Source organism: Somniosus microcephalus, chromosome 10, assembly GCF_052327205.1.
Source record: "Somniosus microcephalus isolate GS21.2 chromosome 10, FLI_Smic_1.0, whole genome shotgun sequence".
Classification (NCBI taxonomy): domain Eukaryota; kingdom Metazoa; phylum Chordata; class Chondrichthyes; order Squaliformes; family Somniosidae; genus Somniosus; species Somniosus microcephalus.
This window is the reverse complement of record NC_140996.1, coordinates 103,535,526-103,562,723: the sequence shown is the minus strand read 5'-3', so window position 1 is coordinate 103,562,723 and position 27,198 is coordinate 103,535,526. Positions and strand designations below refer to the sequence as shown.

The 27,198-nt window shown below is 43.4% G+C and overlaps 1 protein-coding gene across 1 annotated transcript in view; it reads left to right on the top strand.

The window, feature by feature from the left end:
• The window catches only part of LOC147111592 (protein diaphanous homolog 3-like), a 1,088,834-nt gene that overhangs the window by 969,105 nt on the left and 92,531 nt on the right, over positions 1–27,198 (top strand). The window contains exons 27-28 of the mRNA XM_085998659.1: positions 14,537–14,632; positions 15,109–15,168. Of these exons, the coding sequence (XP_085854785.1) occupies positions 14,537–14,632; positions 15,109–15,168 (156 nt within the window). The remainder of the gene's footprint in view (positions 1–14,536; positions 14,633–15,108; positions 15,169–27,198) is intronic.

The window sequence follows — 27,198 nt, the reverse complement described above, 5'->3', positions numbered from 1 at the left end:
GCAAGAGCAGGAAACGTCACTGATACAGTCATTAATGTACTGGAAAAAGTGTTGAGGGAGGGGACCTGAGTAGGACTGGAACAAAAAATGTTCCAGATATCCCACGAAAATGCAGGCATAGCTAGGACTCATGCAGGTTCCCATAGCAACACCTTTAATTTGGAGGAAGTGAGTGGAGCCAAAGAAGAAGTTGTTTAATGTGAGAACAGGTTCAGCCAGGCGGAGGAGGGTGGTGGTGGATGGGGACTGGTTGGGCCTCTGCTCAAGGAAGAAGTGGAGCGCCCAAAGGCCATCCTGGTGGAGGATGGAGGTGTAGATGGATTGGACGTCCATAGTGAAAAGGAGATTGGGCCAGGAAACTGGAAACTTTTAAAGTGGCAGAGGGCGTCTGAAGAGTTGCAGATGTAGCTGGGAAGAGACGGGACAAGGGGGAAAAAAATAGAGTCGAAATAGGAAGAAATCAGCTCTGTGGGGCAAGAATAGGCTGAAACAATGGGTCTGTCAGGGCTGTCCTGTTTGTGAATCTTGGGAAGGAGGTAGAAGCGGGCTGTGCAGGGTTAGGGAACAGTAATACAAAAGCAAAATACTGCGGATGCTGAAAATCTGAAATAAAAACAGAAAATGCTGGAAATACTCAGCAGTAAATTCTGATTCTCCTCAATTCTGACAAGTCCCACCCAAGGTGTTAGACTGGAGCTATTTCACTGCTAGATTAACAGCTGACACTGACACAGCATTCATGCCTATCACACCATTATAATTTGCATTGAGGTGCCTTTTACCGACTGCATGATTTGGACCCTCTGGGTTGCTGGACAAACACCAGTTTGTAAATATTGAAGTGTGTACAGGCACATATAGCTTCACCTTCCTCCAAAAATCTGGATCAGAACTGCAGGCACAGCGCATGATTCAGGAGATACATCTGTGCATGCAGGGTGCTACGCCTAGATTTCAGAGTAAGCTGACGGAAGCAGGTTTGTGCAGCCTATAACCTGACCAAAGCAGCATTATTTAATCTGCCTCACTAATTCGATCAGATTAGGATAACAAGGGCATTAAAGCCAACATTACAATAGCACTCAGAAAATGCTGGAAATACTCAGCAGGTCAGGCAGCATCTGTGGAGAGAGAAACACACAGATGCTGCCTGATCTGAGTATTTCCAGCATATTCTGTTTCTATTTCAGATTTTCAGCATCCACAGTATTTTGATTTTGTATTACAATAGCACTTCGTCCTGTGACAATGTGAAATTCTCTATTTTAATACCAGCCAACCTCCTGTCCTCTCGGAATGAAACTTGTCAATTTAGAGAGAAAGGGAAAAAAAAGGCATTTCTATAGCGCCTTTCATAACCTCAAGACATCCCAAAGTGCTTTACAGCCAATGAAGTACTTTTGAATTGTAGTCACTGTTGTAATGTATGAACCAGATTGTTGCAAATTAGGGATGTTTTGTGCTGTGGACCAACACCTATGAATTTAGTTGCGACTACCTAAACTGAACTCTTTTTCATCCCATCAATCTGAGCTAAATGCAAGCCTGAGCATCAGAGGTGAATACAGTGTGCTAGCATATTCAGTGGATTTTAATCAAGGGCTCCTGAATAGAATGCAAGATAATGAGCATGGTGAATTCTTCCCCTTTTCCCTTTTCTTCTTCTCATTCTTTTCCTTCTGTTTTTATTTTCTGATTTCTTACTGTTCTTTCTCTTCCCTCCATTCTGTTTCTTATCTATTTTATATTTTCAAAATGTAATTAGGGACAAAGGATTTATAATATGAATTCCACCTTAATTTGTAATCTGTTGTGGGAGAAATGGAAGGTAAGACATTGAGGATGATAACACCTAGATAATGAGGTTTAATAAATGGATTATTTCAAATTTGTGGATTTTGATTGTTACACACATGAATCTTTGTAATACTCAAATGTTTTGTATAAGTATACCAATCAAACTTTTTAAAATTATGTGTTAAGTATAGAATATATCTATATTTTAACATAATGTTGACAGTTTTGTTTGTTTTTTGAGGAAATAAAACTCTAATTAGACCTTTTGTGCATTTTGATAAAGAATCACATATCAATGAGGAAACTGGATTTCTATAAATCATTGCTATGGTAGTAACTGAAAACCATTCCTTGATTAAGTAACAAAGCCTTATCCCTTCACAGTTGCAATAGCCTTGCTTATTAATTCTGACATCTACAGTAGCAATGCAGCATCACACTGGAGCATCCACGTTGGTGCTCGATGGCTTACACATTAATTAACAGCTGTTCAATCAAGTCAAAAAGTGCAGGTTTATTCACGTTTAGATTAATTTAATTGGTTGCAGACAATTTGCTGTTTTCTAATTTCTGAATGTATAGTACAGAAACTATACCCTATTCCAATGCTGTTATCTTCTCTTATCAGTTGTTTTCACAACTCTTAATATTTTTCTTCCCAAAATCGCTTGCTCAATCAAAATACCAGTTTTTAGGAGGAACTTAAACAATTAGGTAGGCAAAGAAGAACTATGAAATTAAATTATCAAGGAACATAAAAAATAGTAAAATATTTTACAGGCACATAAATAAAAAAAGGAAATAACAACAGAAAATGCTGGAAAAACTCAGCAGGCCAGGCAACATCCGTGGAGAGAAATTATAGTCGACGTTTCGGGTGAACCCTTTTTCAAAGTTTTGAAAAAGGGTTCACCCGAAACGTCGACTATAATTTCTCTCCACGGATGTTGCCTGGCCTGCTGAGTTTTTCCAGCATTTTCTGTTGTTATTTCGGATTTCCAGCTGCTGCAGTATTTTGCTATCGTAATAAAAAAAAAGGAAGGTCGGGATGGGAATAGATGGAGAGGATAATACCACAGGCAGCAATAGAGAGATGGCAGATATATTAAATAATTACTTTGCTTCAGTATTTACCAGGGAGGTAGAACAGGTGGAGATGACATCGGATGATGAGATTAGTAATGAGTTAACTGCATTTAAAATAAAACTAGGAGATATACTAAATAAACTAATGAAACGCAAAGAGAATAAAACCCCTGGTCTGGACGAATTACATCCGTGCATTGTAAAAGAATCTAGGGGAGAAATCGCAGAGGCACTACCACACATATTTAGTAATTCGTTAGAAAAAGGTGTAGTGCCAGAGGACTGGCAGATAGCTAACGTAATGCCTATATTTAAGAAGGGAGATAGAACATGTCCAGAAAACTATAGGCTAGTCAGCTTAACATCAGTGGCAGGAAAAATAATGGAATCCCTACTAAAGGAGAAAATAGAAGAACATCTAGAAATAAAAAATATAATAATAAATAGTCAGCATGGATTTCAAAAGGGAAAGTCTTGCTTGACCAACCTGAATTTTTTGAAGAGGTAACAGAGAGAGTAGACAAGGGTAATGCAGTAGATGTAATTTATCTAGATTTTCAAAAGGCCTTCGATAAGGTACCACATAATAGACTAATGAATAAGGTCAGGGAATGCGGAGTCAGGGGACAAGTAGCAGAATGGATAGCTAGCTGGCTTCAAGACAGAAAGCAGAGAGTAGGGGTAAAGGGTAGCTATTCAGAGTGGCAGAAGGTGGGAAGTGGTGTTCCACAAGGATCAGTGCTGGGACCACTGTTGTTCACAACTTATATTAACGATTTAGACCTTGGAATCAAATACACAATTTCTAAATTTGCAGATGACACCAAATTGCGGGGGGGAGGATAGCCAATACTGAGGAGGACAGCAACAAATTACAAGAAGACATTAATAAACTCACAGAATGGGCATATAATTGGCAAATGAAATTCAACACAGATAAATGTGAGGTATGACATTTTGGTAAGAAAAATAAGGAGGTCACATATTACTTGGAAAATAAGAATCTAAATGGGGTAGAGGAGCAAAGGGATCTAGGAGTACAAATGCACAAATTACTATAAGTATTGACACAGGTTAACAAGGCCATAAAAAAAAGCAAACCAAACACTAGGGTTTATTTACGGATAGAATTGAAAAGTAGCGAAGTTATGTTAAACTTGTATCGAACCCTGGTTAGACCACACTTGGAGACTGTGTGCAATTCTGGTCGCCATATTATAAAAAGGATGTGGAGGCACTGGAGAGGGTGCAGAGAAGATTTACAAGGATGATACCAGAAATGCGAGGGTATACATATCAGGAAAAGATAAACAGGCTACGTCTCTTTTCTCTTGAAAAGAGGGGTGACCTAATAGAGGTCTTTAAAATCATGAAAGATTTGATAGAGTAGATACAGAGAGAGTGTTTCCACTTGTGGGGAAAAGCAAAACTAGAGGCCATCAATATAAAAGATAGTCACTAAAAATCAAATAGGGAATTCAGAAGAAACTTCTTCACCCAGAGAGTGGTGAGAATGTGGAACTTGCTACCACAAGGAATGGTTGAAGCGAATAGTATAGATGCATTTATGGTATGATTAGATAAGCATATGAGGGAGAAGGGAATAGAGGGTTTGTTGATGGGGTTAGATGAGGAAAGACAGGTGGAGGCTTGCGTGGAGCATAAACACTGGCATAGACTGGTTGGGCTGAATGGCCTGTTTCTGTGCTGTATATCCTATGTAAAACTTAATTTGGGTTATTTCATCTCCATATCCTCTCTTTACCTTATTACTTTATTGTTCCTTCACTGAACCTTTTTTAATGAGACACCATGAATTCTCTGATCAAAAAATGAAATAAACAAGAAATCTATTGTTATACCATGTATCTCAAAGAAGAGATTCAGTGACATTAGCTGAAACAAGCAAACAATAAGGAAGCTCTTGCTGTAGATATGTTATTTAGATCATAATATTATCATAGAATCATAGAAGTTTACGGCCCAGAAGAAGGCCATTCGGCCCATCGTGTCTGTGCCAGCCACAAAAGAGGTATCCAGCCTAATCCCACTTTCCAGCTCTTGGTCCGTAGCCTTGTAGATTACGACACTTCAAGTGGATATCCAAGTACTTTTTCAATGTGATGAGAGTCTCTGCCTTTCAGTAGTGAGTTCCAGACCCCCACTACCCTCTGGGTGAAAATATTTCTCCTCAACTCCCCTCTACTCCTTCTACCAATTACTTTAAATCTATGCTCCCTGGTTATTAACCTCTCTGCTAAGGGAAATAGGTCCTTCCTATCCGCTCTATCTAGGCCCCTCATAATTTTATACACCTCAATTAAATCTCCCCTCAGCCTCCTATGTTCCAAAGAAAACAACCCCAGCCTATCCAATCTTTCCTCATAGCTAATATTCTCCATTCCTGGCAACATCCTTGTAAATCTCCTCTGTACCCTCTCCAGTGCAATCACATCTTTCCTGTAATGTGGTGACCAGAACTGTATGTGGTACTCTAGCTGTGGCCTAACTAGTGTTTTATACAGTTCAAGCGTAACTTCCCTGATCTTACAGGAAACTTTGTGCTATCCGGCACCGACGGGACCGAGCTGTTGCCGTCCCATTAAAACTGCCGGACAAACCAGCGCTAATGTTGAAACATACGGAGATTTTGAGCTCCGTATCTGGCAACAAACCCTGTTGCTGTCGGCTGTACCTTGCAAGCATCTCTGTAGCTTAGCAACAGCTTCAGCGAGACCTTGCAGAGCCTGACTGGTGAAAAAAAACTAACGAAACGGCTCCTGATTTTTGCCGGTGGCTCGAGCATTCCGGACAGTTAACCTCCGGATAAACCAAAGTTTCCTGTATATTCTATGCCTCGGTTAATAAAAGAAAGCATTCCATATGCCTTCTTAACCACCTTATCTACCTGTCCCCTCCAAGGTCCCTCTGTTCCTCTAGACTTCTCAGTATCCTACCATTTATGCTGTATTCCCTTGCCTTGTTAGCCCTCCCCAAATGCATTACCTCACACTTCTCTGGATTGAATTCCATTTGCCACTTTTCTGCCCACCTGACCAGTCCATCGAAATTCCCTGCAGTCTACAGCTTTCTTCCGCACCATCAACCACACGGCCAATTTTTGTATCATCTGCAAACTTATTAATCATGCCCCCGTATTGAAGTCTAAATCACTGATGTATACCATGAAAAGCAAGGGACCTAGTACTGAGCCCTGCAGAACCCCAGACAATACATAGGAACATAGGAACAGGAGTAGGCCCTCGAGCCTGTTCCACCATTCAATGTGATCTTGGCTGATCTGCGACCTAACTCCATATACCTGCCTTTGGCCCATATCCTGTAAGGGGTGGTGTGTGGGGTCAGCTTCACCTCTGGCTTATGAGCGGTTCGAATCGCTCCCACTCACTTGGTTCTAGACCTTGGACTTATTTCGGGGTTGTGATAAAAGTGCAGCAGACAAACTGATTTTGGTGCAAGAACTTTGGCCTAGAAATTCGGTGGCGCCCCGTTTGGGGCACCAGTCTCGCCAGGGTGCCGGAAATACCGCCCCGGAAGGAGTCGCGAGCGCCCGCCGGAAATTCAGATTGAGCGCCCCAAACGGAAGCGCGGCGCTACTCGAGGCGCCCCACATCCGTCTTGGGGCGCTGCAACTGAAAATCGCAGCGCAACGTGCCGCAGCGCCACGCACTCCGGCACAGCGCGCTGCGGTACTGCAGGCCTTCCTCCCCTTCTTAAAGGGGAGGGGCCTGCTGCAGCACGATCGGAGATCACGAGTGCCGGCAAAAGAGCCCGGCACCGAGGAGAAGTGCCGGGCTCTTGGGAGACAGCCGGCACAACGCGGGGGCTCAGGAGGCCGGCTGCGCGAAGAGGTGCTGGCAGGCGGCCAGCAAACAAAATGGCCACCTCAGCGCCTCTACTGCCGCAGGTAGGCCCCCCTGAACCGGTCGCAAATTGCGACTGGTGTTACAGCGGGGGGCGCTCCCAAATTTCGCGATTGGGGCGGTAGCGGGGCGCTGCGCACACCGATGACGTCATCGGTGACGGCGCAGCGCTACCGGCTGACGCCGCCATTAGCGCCCCGCTAAATTTCACGGGAGGCGTGGCCAGCGGTGCTAAACCCACTAAGTGCCCTCTTTGGGTGCTAACTGGTGGCGCAGCCCACCAAATTTCTAGGCCTTGACTTTTATTTGAGAAAGAAAATACAACACAATAATAGCACTCTAATAAAATGGGGAAACACTTCGACAAACACGAGGGAAAATTACAGTAGACAAATACCTCACCCCTCCCAATCCCACCTTACTAGCTAAGTTAGGCTCTGAAGGGACCAGGGATAATGCTCACCAAACGCAGGAATAGTTTGTAGAGTGGAAAACTTGCGAATCTTCGGTTTTCTTCCGAGTTGGTTTTCTTTGGTCGCGGTGGCCCAATATTACCCGGCTGGCTGACGGTAATGTTCGGTTGGTTGTTTCGTAAGGCCCTTGTTGCTGCGAGGTGTCTGATGACCACTGAAACTGTTGCTCCGGTTTCTTCTTGTGTTTGAGCTGCTTCCAGAGAGAGAGAACTTCTGCGAGACTCCTTCAAACTGCAGAGAGTACTGAACTCGAACTTGGAACTCTCAGTACTTCTTGAACTCCCACCTTGCTGAACTGTTTTCAACTGTTTGAACTGTTCTGCTGAAACCTTCTTGACGAGTCTTTCAAACTTCTTGACTTCTCTGTCTTTAGAAAACAGGCTTTCAATTATACTAATTGGGGCTTCCTAATGTTAAGTTGTTTAAAAATGTGAGAAGTAGTTTCGGGATGGTTTTTCCTGAGCTGTTGAGCTCTTATCTAATTGTAGTGAATTGTCCTCAAGCTTTGAGTTTCCTGTGGGGCCTGAGATTCTTGTAGGTTGGCTAAACGATTTGGTTTATGCATGATTTGGATGGGTTCTGTGAGGCTGTTCTTCCGTGAGTCTATTGTTAGCATGTAAATTGCTGATAGGGGCTGAGTGACGTTTACAGTTCCCCCAGACAGTTTGATTACCTCAAATACTCAAACTGGCTACTGCATAGGTAGATCCCAAATTCTTTGTTGCAGCCTTTTTCCCAAACATGCCTGAACATGTCCTTTTAAAATGCCAAGTCTGTTTTTGATCTTAAATCTCCGTGTTAGGCCCAACATGCCCTTTTAAGTTTTTAGCAAGGGTCCAAAATCACTTTAATATGGTTTTTCTTTCGTAATGGGGGATCTGTAAATTTTGAGAATTCTACAATCCCTTAATACCTTTGGTTAACAGAAAGCTATCAATCTCAGATTTAAAATTAACAATTGATCTAGCATCAATTGCCGTTTGCAGAAGAGTTCCAAACTTCTACCACCCTTTGTGTGTAGAAGTGTTTCCTAATTTCACTCCTGAAAGGTCGGGCTCTATTTTTTAGACTGTGCCCCCTAGTCTAGAATCCCCAACCAGCAGAAATAGTTTCTCTCTATCTACCCTATCTGTTTCCCTTAATATATTGAAATCTTCGATCAGATCACCCCTTAACCTTCTAAATTCTAGGGAATACAACCCTAATTTGTGTAATCTCTCCTCGTAACTTAACCCTTGAAATCCGGGTATTATTCTGGTAAACCTACGCTGCACTCCCTCCAAGGCCAGTATATCAAGGTGTGGTGCCCAGAACTGCTCACAGTACTCCATGTGTGGTCTAACCAGGGTTTTGTAAAGCTGCAGCATAACTTCAACCCCTTGTATTCCAGTCCTCTAGATAGAAAGGCCAGCATCCCATTAGTTTTTTTGATTATTTTCTATACCTGTTAATGACATTTTAATGATCTGTGGACCCGGTCCCCCAAGCTTCTTTGAATCACCACTGTTTTTAGTGTCTACATTAAAATCCAATTGCCACAGTTTTGCCCATTCACTTAATCTATCAATATCCCTTTGTAATTTTATGCTTTCATCTACAATGCCGCCTATCTTTGTGTCATCGGCAAATTTGGATATATGGCTTTCTATGCCATCATCTAAGTCGTTAATAAATACTGTGAATATTTGAGGCCCCAACACAGATCCCTGCGGGACACCATGAGTCACATCCTGCCAATTTGAATACCTACCCATTATCCCTGCTCTCTGTCTTCTGCCGCACAGCCAATTTCCTAACCAGATCAATAATTTGCCCCCAATTCCATGGGGTTCTACCTTAGTTAACAGTCCCTTATGTGGGACTTTATGAAATGCCTTCTAGAAATCCATATAAATAACATCCAGAGACAGTCCCCTGTCCACTCTTTAGTCACCTCCTCAAAAAGTTCAATCATGTTTGTTGTGCTGGCTCTCTCTGATCACCTGAAAATTTTCAAGATGTTCAGTCACCCTACCCTTAAGTACAGACTCCAGTAATTTCCCAACAACAGATGTTAGGCTAACTAGTCTATAATTCCCTGGTTTTCCTCTCTCGCCATTCTTAAATAGCAGAGTGACATGCGTAATTTTCCAATCTAAAGGAACGGTTCCTAAATCAAGAGAAATTTGGAAGATTATAGTTAGGGCATCTGGAACGTGCTCACCTACTTCCGTTAAAACCCTGGGATGAAACCATCTGGTCCTGGGGATTTATCACTCTTTGGTGCCATTATTTTCTTCGTTACTGTTAATTTACTTAATTTTATTTTATTGAGTTCCTGTCCCTGACTCAGTATTAGTTTCCTTGAGATTTCCGGCATGCTATCCTCTTCTACTGTAAATACTGATGCAAAGTAATTATTCAACATGCCCGCCATTTACTTAATTTAATTTACAGCATCGCCGTTAGCAGTTTTTAAGGGGCCAACATTGCTCCTGACTACCCTCTTTTTCCTAAAATAATTGTAAAAATTCTTTGTGTTGAATTTGTTATCCCTTGCAAGTTTCTTTTCATACTTCCTTTTTGTAGCTCTTTCTGTTTTGTGACCCTTTGCTGTTCTTTGTATCTTTCCCATTCACCAGGATCTATTTTTTGCATTTTTGTAAGCTTTTTCTTTTAGTTTTATGCTGTCCCTTACCTCTTTAGTTGTCCCTAGCTTTATTTTGGCAAGTAGAACTCTTGCCTCTCGGGGGTATAAACTGGTTCTGTATCGCATTAAATTCTTTTTTGAACATCTCCCACTGAAATTCTGTCAGTTTACCCATTAACAGATTTGCCCAGTTTACTGTGGACAGTCTCTGTCTCATCCTGTTGAAGTTGGCCTTGCCTAAATCTAGAATCTTAGGGCTGGATTTTGCTGGTGCTCAGAGGACTGGTTTGGAGGCGGGTCAAAGGTTAAAATCGTTTTGATTGACAGCGGGTTGCGATCCCGCCATCAACCCGCCTCCAAACAATTTTCCCAAGTGTCGGGTCCCCGATTTGCAAATGGACTCAACACCTAGCGGCGGGAAGAGGATTAAAGGCAATTACCTGCCTATTAACAGGTACTTGCCAGTAGTTGACAGCCTATTTTTGAATGTTGCCACTTCTGGCTCGGGTTTCCCGATGTCCAGACACCACGCCAGCTAAGTGTGGTGTGTTGTGAGTCTGCTGTAATGTTTCTGGATTGATGACAGCTGCAGAAGTGGTGTGAAGGATCCAATATTGCACATGGTGACTCTCAGAGGAAAGAAAATGATTGGAAAATCACTGCATTTTTAATACATTTACACTTTTCTTTAGGTTACAAGTTTTTAAATCCATGTCCAGTGCCACCTCATTGGGTGAACCTCTCTCACCAGTGACAGATCGCTTCTGCCACCTCACTGGCAGCTGCCATCTATTCCAGCCTATGGAGGGAGTCATTGGAGAGCCTGGGTGCAAGAGGTCACCTTTGTGCAGTGATTGTCAGTGTTTTCAGCACTTGAATGCTGTCAATCACTGAGAAATCAACTGTCAAAATAAAATTGTGTGTGGTACCTTTAAGGAAACCGGCAGATGACGCGTCATCAAATGACATCATCTGACCCGCTTGCTGTTAATTGGCCGGCAAGCCCGCAGGGCGGGCTTAACAAGGTCAATCAAGGCAAAATCACGTCTGTGGGCCGGATGCAGCTGGGGGCAGGACTGGAAGCCGGAAACCACCTGACCCGCACCCAACCCGTCTGCATTAATAAAATCGTGGCCTGTGTAGCCGTTTCACGTTTCTCCCTTTCAAACGCTACGTTGAACTCGATCATGTTATGATCGCTATTTGATAAATGTTCACACAGTTAGGCTGTTAACTAAATCGGGCTCATTACTCATTGCTAAATCTAATATGGCATGCCCCCTTGTTGCCTCTAGAACATACTGTTGTAGAAAACACACTCAAGAAATTCACAACTTTCTGACAGGTGCTAGTCTGCTTGTCCCAATCTATCTGAAAGTTAAAATCCCCTATTAAAACCACTCTGCCTTTACTACATGCTTGTCTAATCTCTGCATTTTTACAATCTAGCACTTCACAGTTGCTACCAGGAGGCCTATACACAACTCCCACTACAGTCTTAAATCCTTTCCTATTTCTTAATTCTACCCCAAAAGTCTCCACTGCCTGCTTACCTCTCCTTATAGCCTCTCTTATCATTGAAGTGATTTCATCCTTAATCACTAAGGCTACTCCTCCCCCTCTGCCATTTTCCCTCGCTTTCTTGTAGACCTTATAATCTGGTATATTTAGTTCCCAGTCCTGACTGTCTTGCAGCCATGTCTCAGTAATGGCTACCATGTCATACCCTCCAATTTGAATTCGTGCCTGCAGTTCATTCAATTTACTCCTTATATTCCGTGCGCTTGTGTAAAGAACGCTTATTTGGACCACACATCCTAGCCTGTCCTTCAGCTCTAATGTTTTACTCATATGTTTCTTATTTCTCTTTCCTGGTTTAATCACTTTACATCTTTTAGTTTTCCCTTTACCTGTAGTGCCTAAAGCACAATTTCTGACTGTTACTCTACTCTCTTCCCTTTTGTTTGTTTTGAACTACTATTTGTACTACAATTTCCACCTGCGCACCACCCCCCCCACCCACCCACCCACCCACCCACCCACCTCATTTACTAGTTTAAAGTCCTTGTGACTGTCCTGTTTATCCTTTCCGCTAGGACCCTGGTCCCAGACTGGCTCAGGTGGGGCCTGTCCCAATGGTACAGTTCCTTCCGGTCCCAATACCGGTGCCTGTGCCCCATGAAATGGAACCCCTCTTTCCCACACCACTCCTTCAGCCACGTGTTCACCTCCCTAATCTGCTTATCATTACGCCAATTTGCACGCGGCTCAGGTGATAACCCAGAGATTATAACCTTTGAGATCCTGTTCTTTAATTTAGCTCCTAGTTCCTGGTATTCCCCAAACAAGACCTCTTGCCTACTCTTCCCTATGTTGTTGGTCCCAACATGAACCACAATGACTTGATCCTCCCCACCCCCCCCCCCCTCCAATACCCTTTCAAACTGGTTCGAGATGTCCCTCACCCTGGCAGCAGGTAGGCTACATACCCTGTGGGACTCTTGATCTTGCTTACAAAGGATGCTATCTGTCCCCCAATTATAGAATCCCCTACAACTATCATATTACACTTCCTCTCCTCTGCCCTCAGGATAGCCTCCTGCTCCAAAGTGCCATGTTTCGCATTCTGGCTGTCCTTCTGACAGTCTTTATCCTTATCCTCACAGGTAGCAAGTACATTGTACCTGTTGGATAGGATCAGTTTCTGTGGATCCTCGTTCTCTTTCTTACCTTTGTTCCCCTTACTCTGCACACTATCGGTCACAGCAACCCCGTCTGAACCTGCACCTCTCTACGAGGTGTGACCAAAGTCTGGAGTAAACTGTCCAGATACTCCACCCCCTTATGTGTCGGAATGTCTCCAACTCCCACTCCAGCTCAATGACTCTGAGCCGGAGAGATTCATGATGGAGACATCTACTGCAGATGTGCTCGCTTGGGACTGTCTCACTGTCTACAAACTCCCATATACTGCAGTCCAGACACACAACCTGCTCTGCCATATCTTAATCTAACCTTGTTTTATTTATTCAATTAGTTGAAGTCTATATTCAGCAATTATTTATAGTTATATCAATCTGTTTATCTAGTTGTTATTAATTTAATAAATTACGTTATAGTTTCCCAGCTCTTAGTTTAAACCACTGTACCAGCTTGGAGAAAAAAATTTAATACTCACCAACCAATCACCTACCTGCTGTCCTGTGACATCACTCCTTGTATTTTTTTCGTTGTTTTTGAATTCGCCGGAGATGCTCTGCCTCTTCCGCGGCTGCCGCCGCTCAGGTCCAATCTGTCCTCGGGTCCTGCTCAGTTTATGTGCTGCATCCTCCACTGCTGCTGCCGCCGCTCATGTCTATTCCCTTCTAACCTGTTCAGTTCTTCAGTTTAAAAAGCCCATTAATCCACGATCCTCTGGTGGCCAGCCCCAATCCTCTACCCCGGCCAACCCCCCGATCCCTGGCCTGCTCCCCCCCCCACCCCGATCCCTTGACGATCTGCCAACCCCCCGCAATCCCGACTCCCACCCCGCGATCCCTCTCCCAAACCAAACCCTCCCTCCCTCTCCGCATCTGCAGGCATACCCCCCCCCCCCCCCGCAGCCAGCCAACCTCTCAATCTGGCTGGCTGCGGGTGGGAATCCGAGGCCTCACATTTAAATCGGGCCCTGCCGTTAAAGTCGGCAGGGCTTGCGGGAAATACAGCCCCCCAGGTTTCCCGCCCGCCTCAGAGGCCCCTGTCCCCATCCCGCCTACCTTGAGAAAATTCGGGCCATTGTATCAATACCTATTCTGATCTTTTTATTTAGGTAGTTATAGACCAGACCATACACGATATCATGTTGTGCTATATAAAGCAAATGTGTGCATAATTGTTTTATTTTCTGCTGCTTTGTATAGGTTATTCAGGTAAAATTAGCTAACATGGAATTAAAAGAGTATTTAGGTAATTTGTTTGCTTGAAATGACATGATCTCATGAGACAATGACTCCGTTTAAAATGAAGTACAGTTAATAAAGGTCAACAATGTTCTCAACCTTTCACAGGTGATTCGTTTAGATAAAGCCTTTGTTTTTGGGGATAAGGCTGCCTGTCTGTAAAACAAAGTGCCAATACTAGAAGTATTAGCTTTTGAGATGTATTAAAGAATGATTGATTGCATTAATGCCAGTCTGATCATCTCTGTGAAACTAGTGAAGTGGAGAGAGAACAGGACAAGAAAATGACATAAATAGTAGATTACATTGACCTTTATTTCTGTTCTGCAGAATAAGTCTTCTTTTCTCTTTCCATGACCATTGTTCAATCAACACTGCAGTCTATTAACAGCAGAGCTCTTCAGCATGCAAAAACTAGCAGCCAGTTCTAGTTGTTATGCATCTCATTGTGTGACAAAATCTGTGCAATGTAGCTGCTGATCTTCCTCACTGAAAGCAATGGTTACAGGTGAATCAATTCAGCTTTGGTCTTTATTTATTGGCCGTGAGAAAACCTAAAACGTGACTAATCTTGGTAAAAAAAGAAAGCTGATTTATGACTAAGTTAAAGGCTTGTCTAGTTCTGAAATTGCTGGTTTTAGTCATGACATAGTGGTCTTTCCCTGTTCTCTTTGACATTGCTATGGTAACCCTCCGGGCTGATAGAATTCCCTCAATCCTTTTCCACAGAGGGTGATGAGACAGGAGTGATGGATAGCCTGCTGGAGGCCCTGCAGTCAGGTGCTGCATTCAGAGACCGAAGAAAACGGACACCAAGGCCTAAAGGTGAGTGCGGTACCTATTTGATGTTATTTCCAAGCGAGTTAAGGCATGTTGTGTTCATTCTGTTCCCTAGAAAAGAGACTAAAATAGAGATACATAGTGCTGTGGGGCACAGAACCTGGCAATGCCAGGAGCATACTTAATCTTTTTCTTCTGATGGCTCATGTCAGGAAGATGTTAATTCTATTTGGCTGTTGTCAGTACTTGTTTGAAAATTAATGCTGTGAAGTAAACTTTGTGTGCTCATTATGACAAGTTTCATGTTCAGAAGCATATGCAGCTCATCTCTGTTGCCTTAATGCAATTAACTATCAAAAATCATAAAGTCTCAGAAGGAGTGAAGCATTTAATGTATGTGCCTGCTATATGTAACCACCAGGGAGAGAGCCTAAAAAATATACATTTTTCCATATTTTGAACACATGCTTTACTATTAACTGCCATTTCAATTTAGTCTCTTTGTGTCATGGCTCTTACAGATACTCGGCAAAGTACAAGTCCAAGTTCACAGTGGCCTGTTTTGAAGGCTTGGAACCAGGGTAAAAATTGACATTCTAATATGCATGCTTCTTTCTTTGCTTGTGACTAACTCGGCTGGTTTGTTTGCTGGATTTTTGTATTTTCCATCTAATTTCCTCAATTGAACTACTGTAAATTCCTGTATTTCAATTTTTGCATAGCAGGAACCCACTCAAAGCTACCCTTTCTACACATGATAGTGTCAATCAGGTCCAGGTCTGCAAGTGGGCTAAGGAAATTTTTTTCAAGATTTTTAAAGCAAGATTGTGAGTAAACATTTATGGGCTGTAGTATATTATAAGGCTATTTTCAAACCTCTTCCGACCCCACAAGTACTAAATTTTGGTGAAGTAAGCTTCATCTTCTGGTCAACGAAGCCCATTTCAAGTTGCATCTTCTGTTTATCTCGCATTCCAGTGATCTAGTTTGGGTCCCGACTTTTTACGAATTTAAAAGTTTTCAATTTTTAATTGGATGTTCTTTGTGAATATTGTGCCTCTATAACATTTGTATTACTTCAGATTAATTAGCCCAGATTAATGTCAAAATATGACACCAAGTATGGGCTAGAGTACTGACAATAGCAAAGGTGGAAATATGGTGTGTCCTGTTATTCAGGGACATTAGGACATATAACCTTCAGGGCCAACAATCACAGCACCACTATTAACCTGAAAGTTATTGAAGCTTTAAATTCAAGTTTTAATCTTATTGTGTGGCATTTTTGTGAAATTCTGCAAAATCACTATTTTTAGTTTTTCTTTTGTATTTTATTACTTGTTTCTGCCCAGTTATATAAGATGGTGTTAGTAAAATTGCCAGTATTTTAAGTTAATTCTATTACTTCCTTTATTGGAAATTATATCGATATATACATCTATTAGAAGAAAAAAATGCTAATGATTTGGAGTAAATTATTTTTTTCATTCTCCTCTATCAAAAAAGAATGATAAAATTTGAAAATATATGCCTGTTTATAATTGTTCAGTTCAAGGCAGCACTCTTTACTGCCCATTGTCTTTTGTGCAACCTGTTCATTTCATAACAGTGCACAGCACAAAAATACTTGGCAAGAAAATGCTCCAAAATGAATGGAGCTATGGGGAGTAGATGTTGCAGTGAGCTATTACACTGCTCTCACTTCAGGAACCTGTGTTCTGATCAATAGGGCAACGTTCTCATTTTTGCTTGCTGTAAGGATACCAAGTGTAGTAGTGTTAGGAAATTTCAACCAAATTCCTAGTAAAGGTACATGCTTCTCAAAACTGCACATAGTTGAGCACACATTATTATTAATTGATAACCTCATTGCAAGAGACCTTAAATGTAGCTTGTGTGGCATATAAAAATATGGCACTGGGGCAGCAAGGGGTGGTGTTCAGAGGTTGGGCTAAGGTACATTATTGGGGTAGAAGAGAGAGAACTTTACTCTGCATCAGATCCTTGCTATACCTGATGTGGGAACACTTGATGCTGGTACCGACCAACAGAGTTCAAAACAGTTCTATTCCCAATGCTGATATTCCTCACCCTGAAGAGCACCCAAATTCATGAAAAAAAAATAGACTCAACCTTTTAATGTAACACAATTGCTATCCCAGTTTCCATAATAATCTTCACTGCCTTCAGTGTGTTTTGAGGAAACTATGCAGTACGAACAGTATTTACAGAGCACATTTGGTCAAAAAATCAATACTGGGTGTTATTTTAAACATATTCTGGTAATATAACATCATATTTATCTCTGTGCGTACTTGAAATTGATTATAAATTTTCAGTTTTAATTAGAAATACTTTGTTCCCCTATAATGAAACAGTATTCTGTCGTCAAAAACAAGTCGGAAGATTTTTGTTTTGTTGAATTATCAAAAATGTCTAGCAGCAAAAATAAATGAAGTGCACAGTCCTTTAAGGGATTTACAGTACACTCTTCTAAGACAAAAGGATCCACTGTGTGTGGGGGGGAGGAAAAGCACCTGAATTATCCTAACATTATCATTAAACCTGCTGATAAGGGTGGTGCTATTGTGGCGTACCGATCACAGAAAGGACACAATCCGCTTTTCGGTCCGTAGACTATAAATCAGGCGTCATGCCTTTAAGAAGGATCACACCTTTAAGAAACTCGATCTGCAACATAGTTAAGCCCAGAGCGGGGGAGGAGCAGCCGAAGCTGTGGACTGATGAAAAGCAGTCGGACTTGGTGTAGTCTCTGATGCCATTTTGTGTTCAACATGTAGCCTCAACAATTAAACCTTTTCTGTTGAACCTCTCCGAGTTCAGTATTTTTTGCTAGGAGTACGTAGACTCCTACACTATTGTTGTTTGGCGAACCGACCTCTACCGTGCGGAAGCTGAACGCCAACTCTCCGACACCTCCTCCTACCTCCACCTGGACCATGACCCCACTAGCAAATATCAAGCCATTGTTTCCAAGACTGTCACTGACCTCATCTCCTCTGGAGATCTTCCCTCCATGGCCGCCAACCTCATAGTCCCCCAACCCCGCACAGCCCGCTTCTACCTCCATCCCAAGATCCACAAACAGGACTACCCTGGTAGACCCATTGTTTCAGCCTGTTTTTGCCCCACGGAACTTATCTCTTCCTATCTCGACTCTATTTTTTCTCCCGTTGTCCAGTCTCTTCCCACCTACATTCGCGACTCTTCCGACGCCCTCCGTCACTTTAACAGTTTCCTGGCCCCAACCATCTCCTTTTCACTGGACGTACAATCCCTCTACACCTCCATCCCCCACCAGGGTGGCCTGAGGGTGCTCCGCTTCTTCCTTGAACAGAGGCCCACCCAGTCCCTATCCATCACCACCCTCCTCTGCCTGGCTGAACTTGTTCTCACATTGAACAACTTCTCCTCTGACTCTACTCACTTCCTCCAAATTAAAGGTGTTGCTATGGGAACCCGCATGGGCCCTAGCTATGCCTGCCTTTTCATGAGATATGTGGAACATTCTTTGTTCCAGTCCTACTCAGGTCCCCTCCCTCACCTCTTTTTCCGGTACATTGATGACTGTATTGGTGCCGTTTCCTGCTCTCGCCCTGAACTAGATAAGTTCATTCACTTTACTTCTAATTTCCACCCTTCCCTCACCTTCACATGGTCCATCTCCGACTCTTCCCTTCCTTGACTTCTCAGTCTCCATTTCTGGCGATCGGCTTTCGACAAACATCCACTACAAGCCCACTGACTCCCACAGCTACCTGGACTACACTTCCTCCCACCCCGCTTCCTGTAAGGACTCTATTCCATTCTCCCAGTTTCTCCGTCTTCGTCACGTCTGTTCTGACGATGCCACCTTCCATACCAGTGCTTCCGACATGTCTTCCTTTTTCCTCATCTGAGGATTCCCCTCTACTGTGGTTGACACGGCCCTTGACTGTGTCTGTTCCATTTCCCGCACTTCTGCTTTCACACCTTCCCCTCCCTTCCAGAACCACGATAGGGTTCCCCTTGTCCTCACCTTTCACCCCACCAGCCTCCACATTCAACAGATCATCCTCCGCCATTTCCACCACCTCCAACGTGATCCCACCGCCAAACACATCTTCCCCTCACCTCCCCTTTCAGCATTCCATAGGGACCGCTCCCTCCGAGACACACTGGTCCACTCCTCAATCACCCCTAACAGCCCTTCCCCTTCGCATGGCATCTTCCCGTGCAAGCGCAGGAGAGGCAACACATGCCCTTTTACCTCCTCCCTTCCCACTGTCCAGGGCCCCAAACACTCCTTCCAGGTGAAACAGCAATTTAATATACTGTGTTCGCTGCTCACGATGCGGCCTCCTCTACATTGGGGAGACCAAACGTAAATTGGGTGACCGCTTTGCGGAACACCTCCGTTCAGTCCGTAAGGGTGACCCTGAGCTTCCGGTCGCCTGTCACTTTAATTCTCCGCTTCACTCCCACTCTGATATCTCTGTCCTCGGCCTATTACATTGCTCCAATGAAGCTCAACGTAAGCTCGAGGAACAGCACCTCATCTTTCGATTAGGCACTTTACAGCCTTCTGGACTCAACATTGAGTTCAACAATTTCAAACTATAACCCCAGCCCCCATTTTTCATGCTGTATGATTTTGCCATTCCCATTTGCAGCATTTTATCTTTCCTGCATCTTACATAAGCACAGTATATTCCTTCAATTCCTTCCTCTCCTCCCACCCACCCACCCCCACCCCTGTCTCTGCACCTTCTTAATATCTGTTATATCTCCAGCTTTTTCCAGTTCTGATGAAGAGTCCCAGACCTGAAACTCTGTTTCTCTCTCCATGGATGCTGCCTGGCCTGCTGAGTATTTCCAGCATTTTCTGTTGTTACTTCTGAATGTATCCTACTTGCTCTGCCTTTGGCTACAGCTCACTGGCTAATCAGTCTGCAGCCTTTCCCTGCTGGTTGAGGTCAGCTCTTTCTATGTTTGTCAGTCACTGAGTTATAACAGAATTCAGGCAAATAATCTAAGGTATATATAAGCTATTTGCCACGATAGTTTACAGATTTTGCAGTAAAATATACTTACTGACCTTAAATTAAATATTTATTCATTTCTATTAATTCTATGAATAATGCTGGACCTAGTGGGCTGACATTCCTGGTTTTGCTAATTCTAACAAAAAAGTAGACATGATTTTTTTAAAATGGTGTCATGCCAGTAGGAAGCACCAGATGTCTATGATTTTTAACTGTGGTGCAAATCAAGTGAAAATTCCATAGTGTCACCACAACAGTAACGGAAATGAAGAGAACAGGTTCGTATGGCGAGAGATTTGTGTGGTTCAACAAACCTCCCAAAGTGATAACTGTCTGAAATTCAAAAGCCAATGGTTGCCATTACTAGCTCAATTTGTATGTGTTAAATTGAGGCTGAGTTACAGCATCCTATTGTGACACTATTGCACACTGCTTTAGTGTTTGGAACACTTTTGCTAAAGTCACATTTAGAGGCCAGTATATGATTTTATAAAATCATTGTTCCCTGAAACAAAACAACAAACCTTAACAAATCCCCACCTTACTATCTGAAAATCAACAGTGCAATATGCAGTTGTGACCAATGTTCCCTTTAAGCTGTGCGGCCGCACAGCATACTGCAGCTCCCACGCAGCCGGCTTTTAAATAGGAAAAGCTGCACATGTGCATTATTTTGAATGGGCCGCATAGACCCTTAAAGGGGCAGTGCACCCAAAATAAATTAAAGGGAACATTGACTGACTTTATAAACTGTGCACACAATATTCATGAATGCAGTAATTTGTGATCATCGATCACTTTAAAATTGATTTACAGCAGGTCATATGCAAACTGAAAAAATTAGGGCTAATCATTACTTCCAAAAATGTAGTTTACATGTTCTTAAATTCTGGATACGGATATATTGAGTCAACTTGGTTTCTTAGTACTGTAACATATATAAATTTTCCCGTGTTTATGGTTCACTCAGTATCAGTAGTGCAAGTGTTTAGCGAAGCAGTTTAGCTCTCATCACACTTTGCATTAAGTAACTTCATTTAATTTTTGACTTCAGTGCTACAGGATTTTTTTCACATTTATAGGTAAATTTTGCTCAGTATTTAAGTGTGTTTATTAAATAGTGCATGGTTAATGGGCAGGCGTTTCTGCTAGGTTGTACTGATTTTTTTATAGCGCAATTCACCCGAAATCCGCCAAACCCGTGCTAAAGATCGAGGAATTTCCAGCACAAATTACATCCAGCACACATTGAGTTTCTGCGATTTTTTTTTTTTGTGCTAGTTTTAACAACAATGCGCTAGATGCTCCCCTCCCACAAAACTGGCCACGCCCGCAGATTGAATTAATCACCATTGCAAGTTTCTGCTAATTACGTAAGTTTGCGGGCCTTTGAAGAGGCTTTTAAATTAAACTTTTTTTTAAGGTGCAAGGACACTAATAGGCATGTTTTAAAAGCTTTTAAAAAATGTAATCTAAGAAACTGACTACACCAATGTAACTAGTAAATGGTTCTGTATAGTTTTAAAAGTCATTTTCAGTTGTTTAAAATCAGATTACTCACGGGTAGTGGACTTGACACTGATTAAAAATGCTTATTTTTTGTGATGAACCCATTTTCAGCTCCTTTAACAAAACTGCACCAGGTTATCCCTCTTAAATATAGCAAGGAATATTTTTTAATGCTAATTTTTTTTAGCATTCTAAAACGCTGCCCAATTGCGCTGGTTCATGCAAGATTTTACATTCGGCAATATGCAAATGAGTTTGAGCAGAAACTTGAGCAAAAAAAACTTCTTAAAACTAGAGCAATTTGCACCTGGATCGTCGATTGTGCCCAAAATGGAAATTCTTGGCCATTATCTTTGCAATGACAGTGAAATCTGAATGTAGCAATATTTTGGAAGTAATAAACATGGTGTTAAGAGGATCACTGGTTGCTGTCCAAACTGAAACCTTTTTTACATTGCTTTTTAATGAAACATTTTCTGTATAATGTTACATTCTTAAGAAAATGTTGCATTAACAACGTAATGAAAAAATAATTTACCTGGTTTTTACCCCAGTTTTTTTTTTAAATCCATAAATCATGACCAATAAAGTTGTATTGCACGTCACTCGTACGTTCTCTCTCAATTTCCATCAGTGCATTTTATTGAGAGGGGGGTGATGTCAAGAGATTTGAGCCAATGGATCAGTCCATTCCAATCAGTGTCAGCCCTAGTGATATTCAATACGATTATGATATGGACTATATGCCAACCAACACACTGAGATCTTCTACCCTGGTGTTTCCTCATCATCACAGGAATGGTCATGGGACAAAGTTCGACTGTCAGCCTGTAACATAATGTGATCTTTAAAGACAGTGTAGTGGAGTACATCCAGAGTTTATCATCCAGAGTAATGAGGAAATGACCAATGTAAAGAGGGATAACTTTTGTAGTTGCCTAAGCATTGTCTCTTATAGAGGTACACAGCATTTAACAGCGAAACCTCAGAGCTGAAATCTCCCCTCCAACTTTCCTAACAATAGAATACAATTACTTTGATCTAGATATCAACAGCTGACCTATCTGCAGTAGAATTCACTCTGCACCTGCTGCACATACAGTAGCATAATCTGGAGAAAACCTCCACACATGCAAAGCCAGGGATACATATGTCCGCCTCATAAGCAAAAGAAAGAACTTGTATTTAAATTGCTCCTTTCACATCCTCAGGATGTCCCAAAGCACGTCACAGCCAATTAATCACTGTTGTATGATAGCAAAATACTGCAGATGTTGGAAATCCGAAATAACAACAGAAAATGCTGGAAAAACTCAGCAGGTCAGGCAACATCCGTGGAGAGAAATTTGAGTTGACGTTTCGGGTCGAACCCTTCTTCAAAACTATACATCACTGTTGTAATGTAGGCAAACACGGCAGCTAATATGCACACCAATGATCTGTTTTATTGCTGTTGGTGGAGTGAAAATATTGGCTCAGGCACCCAGGAATAACGCCATGGGATCGTTTCTGTTCACCTGAGCAGGCAGATGGTGCCTCAATTTAAGATCTCATCTGGAAAAACGACACCTCCAACAGTACAGCACTCCCTCAGTACTGCACTGAAGTGTCAGCCTAGATTGTGTGCTCAAGTGTCAGGAGTGAGACTTGAACCCACAACAGTCAGAATCAGAATGTTACCACTGATCCAAGTCTGAGCTATTATTTATGTGGTAGTCCAGATATTTATGGAAACTACTGAATACTATGGTAAAGTGGGCCACAAAACCTTCCACCACATTTATTATGTTACATTTTATCAGAATAGGAATAGCTGCGCACACTGAATTTCAGACACGGGATGGTGTGGAGCTAAGATGGGCCAGTCAGACCTGTGAACATAAGAACATAAGAAATAGGAGCAGGAGTAGGCCATTGGGCCCCTTGAACCTGCTCCGCCATTCAATAAGATCATGGCTGATCTGATCTTAGCCTCAACTACACTTTCCTGCCCCCCCCCCCCCCCCACCATAACCCTTGAATCCCCTATAGTTCAAAAATCTGTCTATCTCCACCTTAAATATATTCAATGACCCAGCCTCCACAGCTCTCTGGGGGAGAGAATTCCAAAGATTCACGACCCTCTGAGAGAAGAAATTCCTCCTCATCTCCATTTTAAATGGGCGACCCCTTATTCTGAAACAATGCCTCCTAGTTCTAGATTCCCCCACGAGGGGAAACATTGGCCCCGATTTTCGGCTTGTGTGGGGAATGGTCGGATTTCCCCGAATGTGGGGTTTCTGACGCACATAAAAAAGTGTCAGCCAGCTCCACGCAATTTTCCCTCAAGTGGCCAATTAATTCCCAGCATGTGGGAAGCCTTGCTAATTGTCCAATTCGAGTCAAAAATCCCCACAGTATGATGTTGTCATTCGTGGTGCTTTCAAGGTCCATAGCAAGCACTGCATCCTCTGAAGGCTTCCAAACGAACCATACAGGATGGCAGAGGAGCCTGCAGCAGCTGTGGCCAGTGCCAGACCCCGAGCTGCCTCCAAATTCGACGAGACTTCACTGCAGGCATTATTGGATGGGGTTAGGGCCCACAGGGAGGTCCTCTTCCCTAGGTCAGGGAGGAAGGGGCCTCCCACTGAGACCAATGCTGCATGGATGCAGGTGTCAGCAGATGCCAACTCGCTGGGAGTCACCAGAAGAACCTTGGCATTACAGCTCTATCTCCTTCCTTTACTCCCCCACAGTACCATCCAGAGCCCCCGTCCTCACTGTGGAGGAGGAAGAGGCTGTGCAGCCAGACGCCTCAGAGGAAGCTCCAACCTCTGAGGGCGCAGCGTCAGCAGAAGTAAGCGCACCCAGCACCAGCGCAGACACTCACACCTCAGGGGGACCTTCGGGACATAGAGTAGTGTTGTCACCTGGTGTTTCACAGCTCACAAGTGAGCCTCAGCAGATTCTGGAGACAGGGACAGCAGTGGAGAGTCCTCGTCGGAGGGCGCAGGACTCTGCCAGCTCAGCTCAGCTGCGCTGCATTTCGACCCTCTGCCTCTGGGTCCATCCGCAAGAGAAGAGGTGATGGATCTCCATGCACAGATGCAGGAGTCTCTGGCAGGTTTTGTCTCCAGGGTCACTGCGAGTGTGGAACGAATGGAGCAGTCCATAGCGACCATGCGCAGAGCCTTTGTGGAGTCATTGGCGCATGAACGCATCACCATGGAAAGGTTGGCAACCTCCATGCAGGAGATAACTCGCCAGGGTACGGAAAACATGGTGAGTGCTCATAAGAGAATGACATCTCTTGAGGAGCGTTGGCCATCTGTTGAACAGAGAAACCAGATCTTCATGGAAGTCCTTCTGAGTAGGACTGCCAGTGCAGAAACGGGTCCCACTGGCCCCCTAATGCGCAGCAGGGTGCTCTCAAGCCACTTCCAAGCGCTGGCCCCTTCTGGCCTTTGCAGCTTCAGGTGAGTGAGCAGCAGCCTGGTGCTCATCCTGCTGTTCCTGGTTCTGCTGCTGCCGCCTCTGCTGTTGGAGATCCTCTAATGCCAGGAAGGGAAGGTGCCAAAGGCCTCCCATGCTTCTGGCAGATGCCTCCGTTGAGGAGGTGCTGAGTTAGAGTGGTGAAAGGGGCTTCCCAGGAGCTCACACTGGAGAAGTGTGTGAGGCTCCAACTTTCTACAGCTGCTCCTAAGGCTTCAAAAAGTTCCCCCAAGCCTTGATCAACAAGGTCCTGCAGCCTGCAAATGCTGCCTATTTAAATCTCTTCAGCCCTCAGCGACCTGCTGCTGCAAGCAAGCAAGCCAGCTGTTTTCACGCCAGCTCTCATCGGCGGGGTTCCCCGCAGGCGTTTTTCATGTGGGGAAAGCCCCAAAGTCGCAACGGCCCCGGAAAATCTTCCTTAACAAGGTGATCATTGGTGATTAGTGCTCCGACGAGCAGTCCCGCCAGCAGCAGTCGGGACTGAAGCGGGTGACGGAGAAACGGCGGTCCGAAAGTCGGACGGGGTGGGGAATCAGGCGGGGAGGGTCCCGACCCACTTTTTCCACGATTTTTGGACCCCGGCCGCATGAAAAGCCGCCCGACGGCTGCCAGAAAATCGGGGCCATTCTCTCCGCATCTACCCTGTCAAGCCCCCTCATAATCTTATATGATTCAATAAGATCACCTCTCATTCTTCTAAATTCCAATGAGTATAGGCCCAACCTGCTCAACCTTTCCTCATAAGACAACCCCCTCATCTCAAGGATCAACCTAGTGAACCTTCTCTGAACTGCCTCCAATGCAAGTATACCCCTCCTTAAACAAGAAGACCAAAACTGTATGCAGTACTCCAGGTATGGTCTCATCAACACCCTGTACAGTTGTAGCAAGACTTCCCTACTTTTATACTCCATTCCCCTTGCAATAAAGGCCAACATTCCATTTGCCTTCCTAATTACTTGCTGTACCTACATGCTAACTTTTTGTGTTTCATGTACAAGGACCCCCAGATCCCTCTGTACCGCAGCATTTTGTAGTCTCTCTCCATTTAAATAATAATTTGCTTTTTTATTCTTCCTACCAAAGTGGATAACCTCACATTTTCACACATTATACTCCATCTGCCAAATTTTTGCCCACTCACCTATCTATATCCTTTTGCAGATTCTTTGTGTCCTCCTCACAACTTGCTTTCTCACCTATCTTTGTATCATCAGCAAATTTGGTTACTTTACTCTCGGTCCCTTCATCCAAATCATTAATATAGATTGTAAATAGTTGAGGCCCCAGCACTGATCACTGTGGCACCCCACTAGTTACAGTTTGCCAGCCTGAAAATGACCCATTTATCCTGACTCTGTTTTCTGATAGTTAGCCAATCCTCTATCCATGCCAATATATTACCCCCAACCCCGTGAGCTCTTATCTTGTGCAGTAACCTTTTATGTGGCACCTTATCAAATGCCTTCTGGAAATCCAAAGACACTACATCTACTGGTTCCCCTTTATCCACCCTGCTCGTTACATCCTCAAAGAACTCTAGCAAATTTGTCAAACATGATTTTTTTCATAGAACCATGCTGACTCTGCTTGATTGTATTATGTTTTTCTAAATGTCCTGCTACTACTTCCTTAATAATGGACTCCAGCATTTTCCCAATGACAGATGTTAGGCTAACTGGTCTATAGTTTCCTGCTTTCCGTCTCCTTCCTTTCTTGAATAGAGGCGTTACATTTGCAGTTTTCCAATCTGCTGGGACCTCTCCAGAATCCAGGGAATTTTGGTAGATTACAACCAATGCATTCACTATCTCTGCAGCCACTTCTTTTAAGACCCTAGGATGCAGGCCATCAGGTCCAGGGGACTTGTCCACCTTTAGTCCCATTAGTTTGCCTAGTACTTTTTCCTCTAGCGATAGTGATTGTTTTAAGTTCTTCCCTTCCTATAGCCCCTTGATTATCTATTACTAGCTGGGGGGGGCCCATGTTGCCAGGGCTGCTTTGGGCCGGGCGGTTTAAATCGGGTCCCAGGCTTTCGGGCCTGTCCCTGTGTCCCTCTGTGAATCTGCTGCCTGGCAACATTTTAAATCGAGTCCCAGGCTTTCGGGCCTGTCTCTGTGTCCCTCTGTGAATCTGCTGCCGGGCAACATTTCTACCTTTAATACCTTCAAAGATGAAAGTGAAAGTCCTTATAAAACGTTTTTGGTAAATCTTGTTATTTTTAAAAGAGATACTAACTTTTTCGAAGCTGGATTAGCAGATTTTGAGCTGGAAGTAGCTGAAGCAATGGCTGCCCGATGCCTCAGTTCAAAATCATTAGTCCCGCCCACAGACGCAGCGATTGGCCAACCATCAGGTGACTGAACTGTAGGATTGGTCAATCATGGCGGCACAGGATTGGTGAAACTTGACGTCAGTCACTCAATGCTAATTAGCAGATAATGAGCGGAATTTTGAAGGTTTTTTGCATAAGGCGCGAACAATTTTTGTCCGAGCGCAAAGTAAATACGCTTATGACGGTTCTGGAATCGTAAGCTTTCTTTCGATGCAACACACATGTAGGTACGCTCTATAACTTTCGAGTTT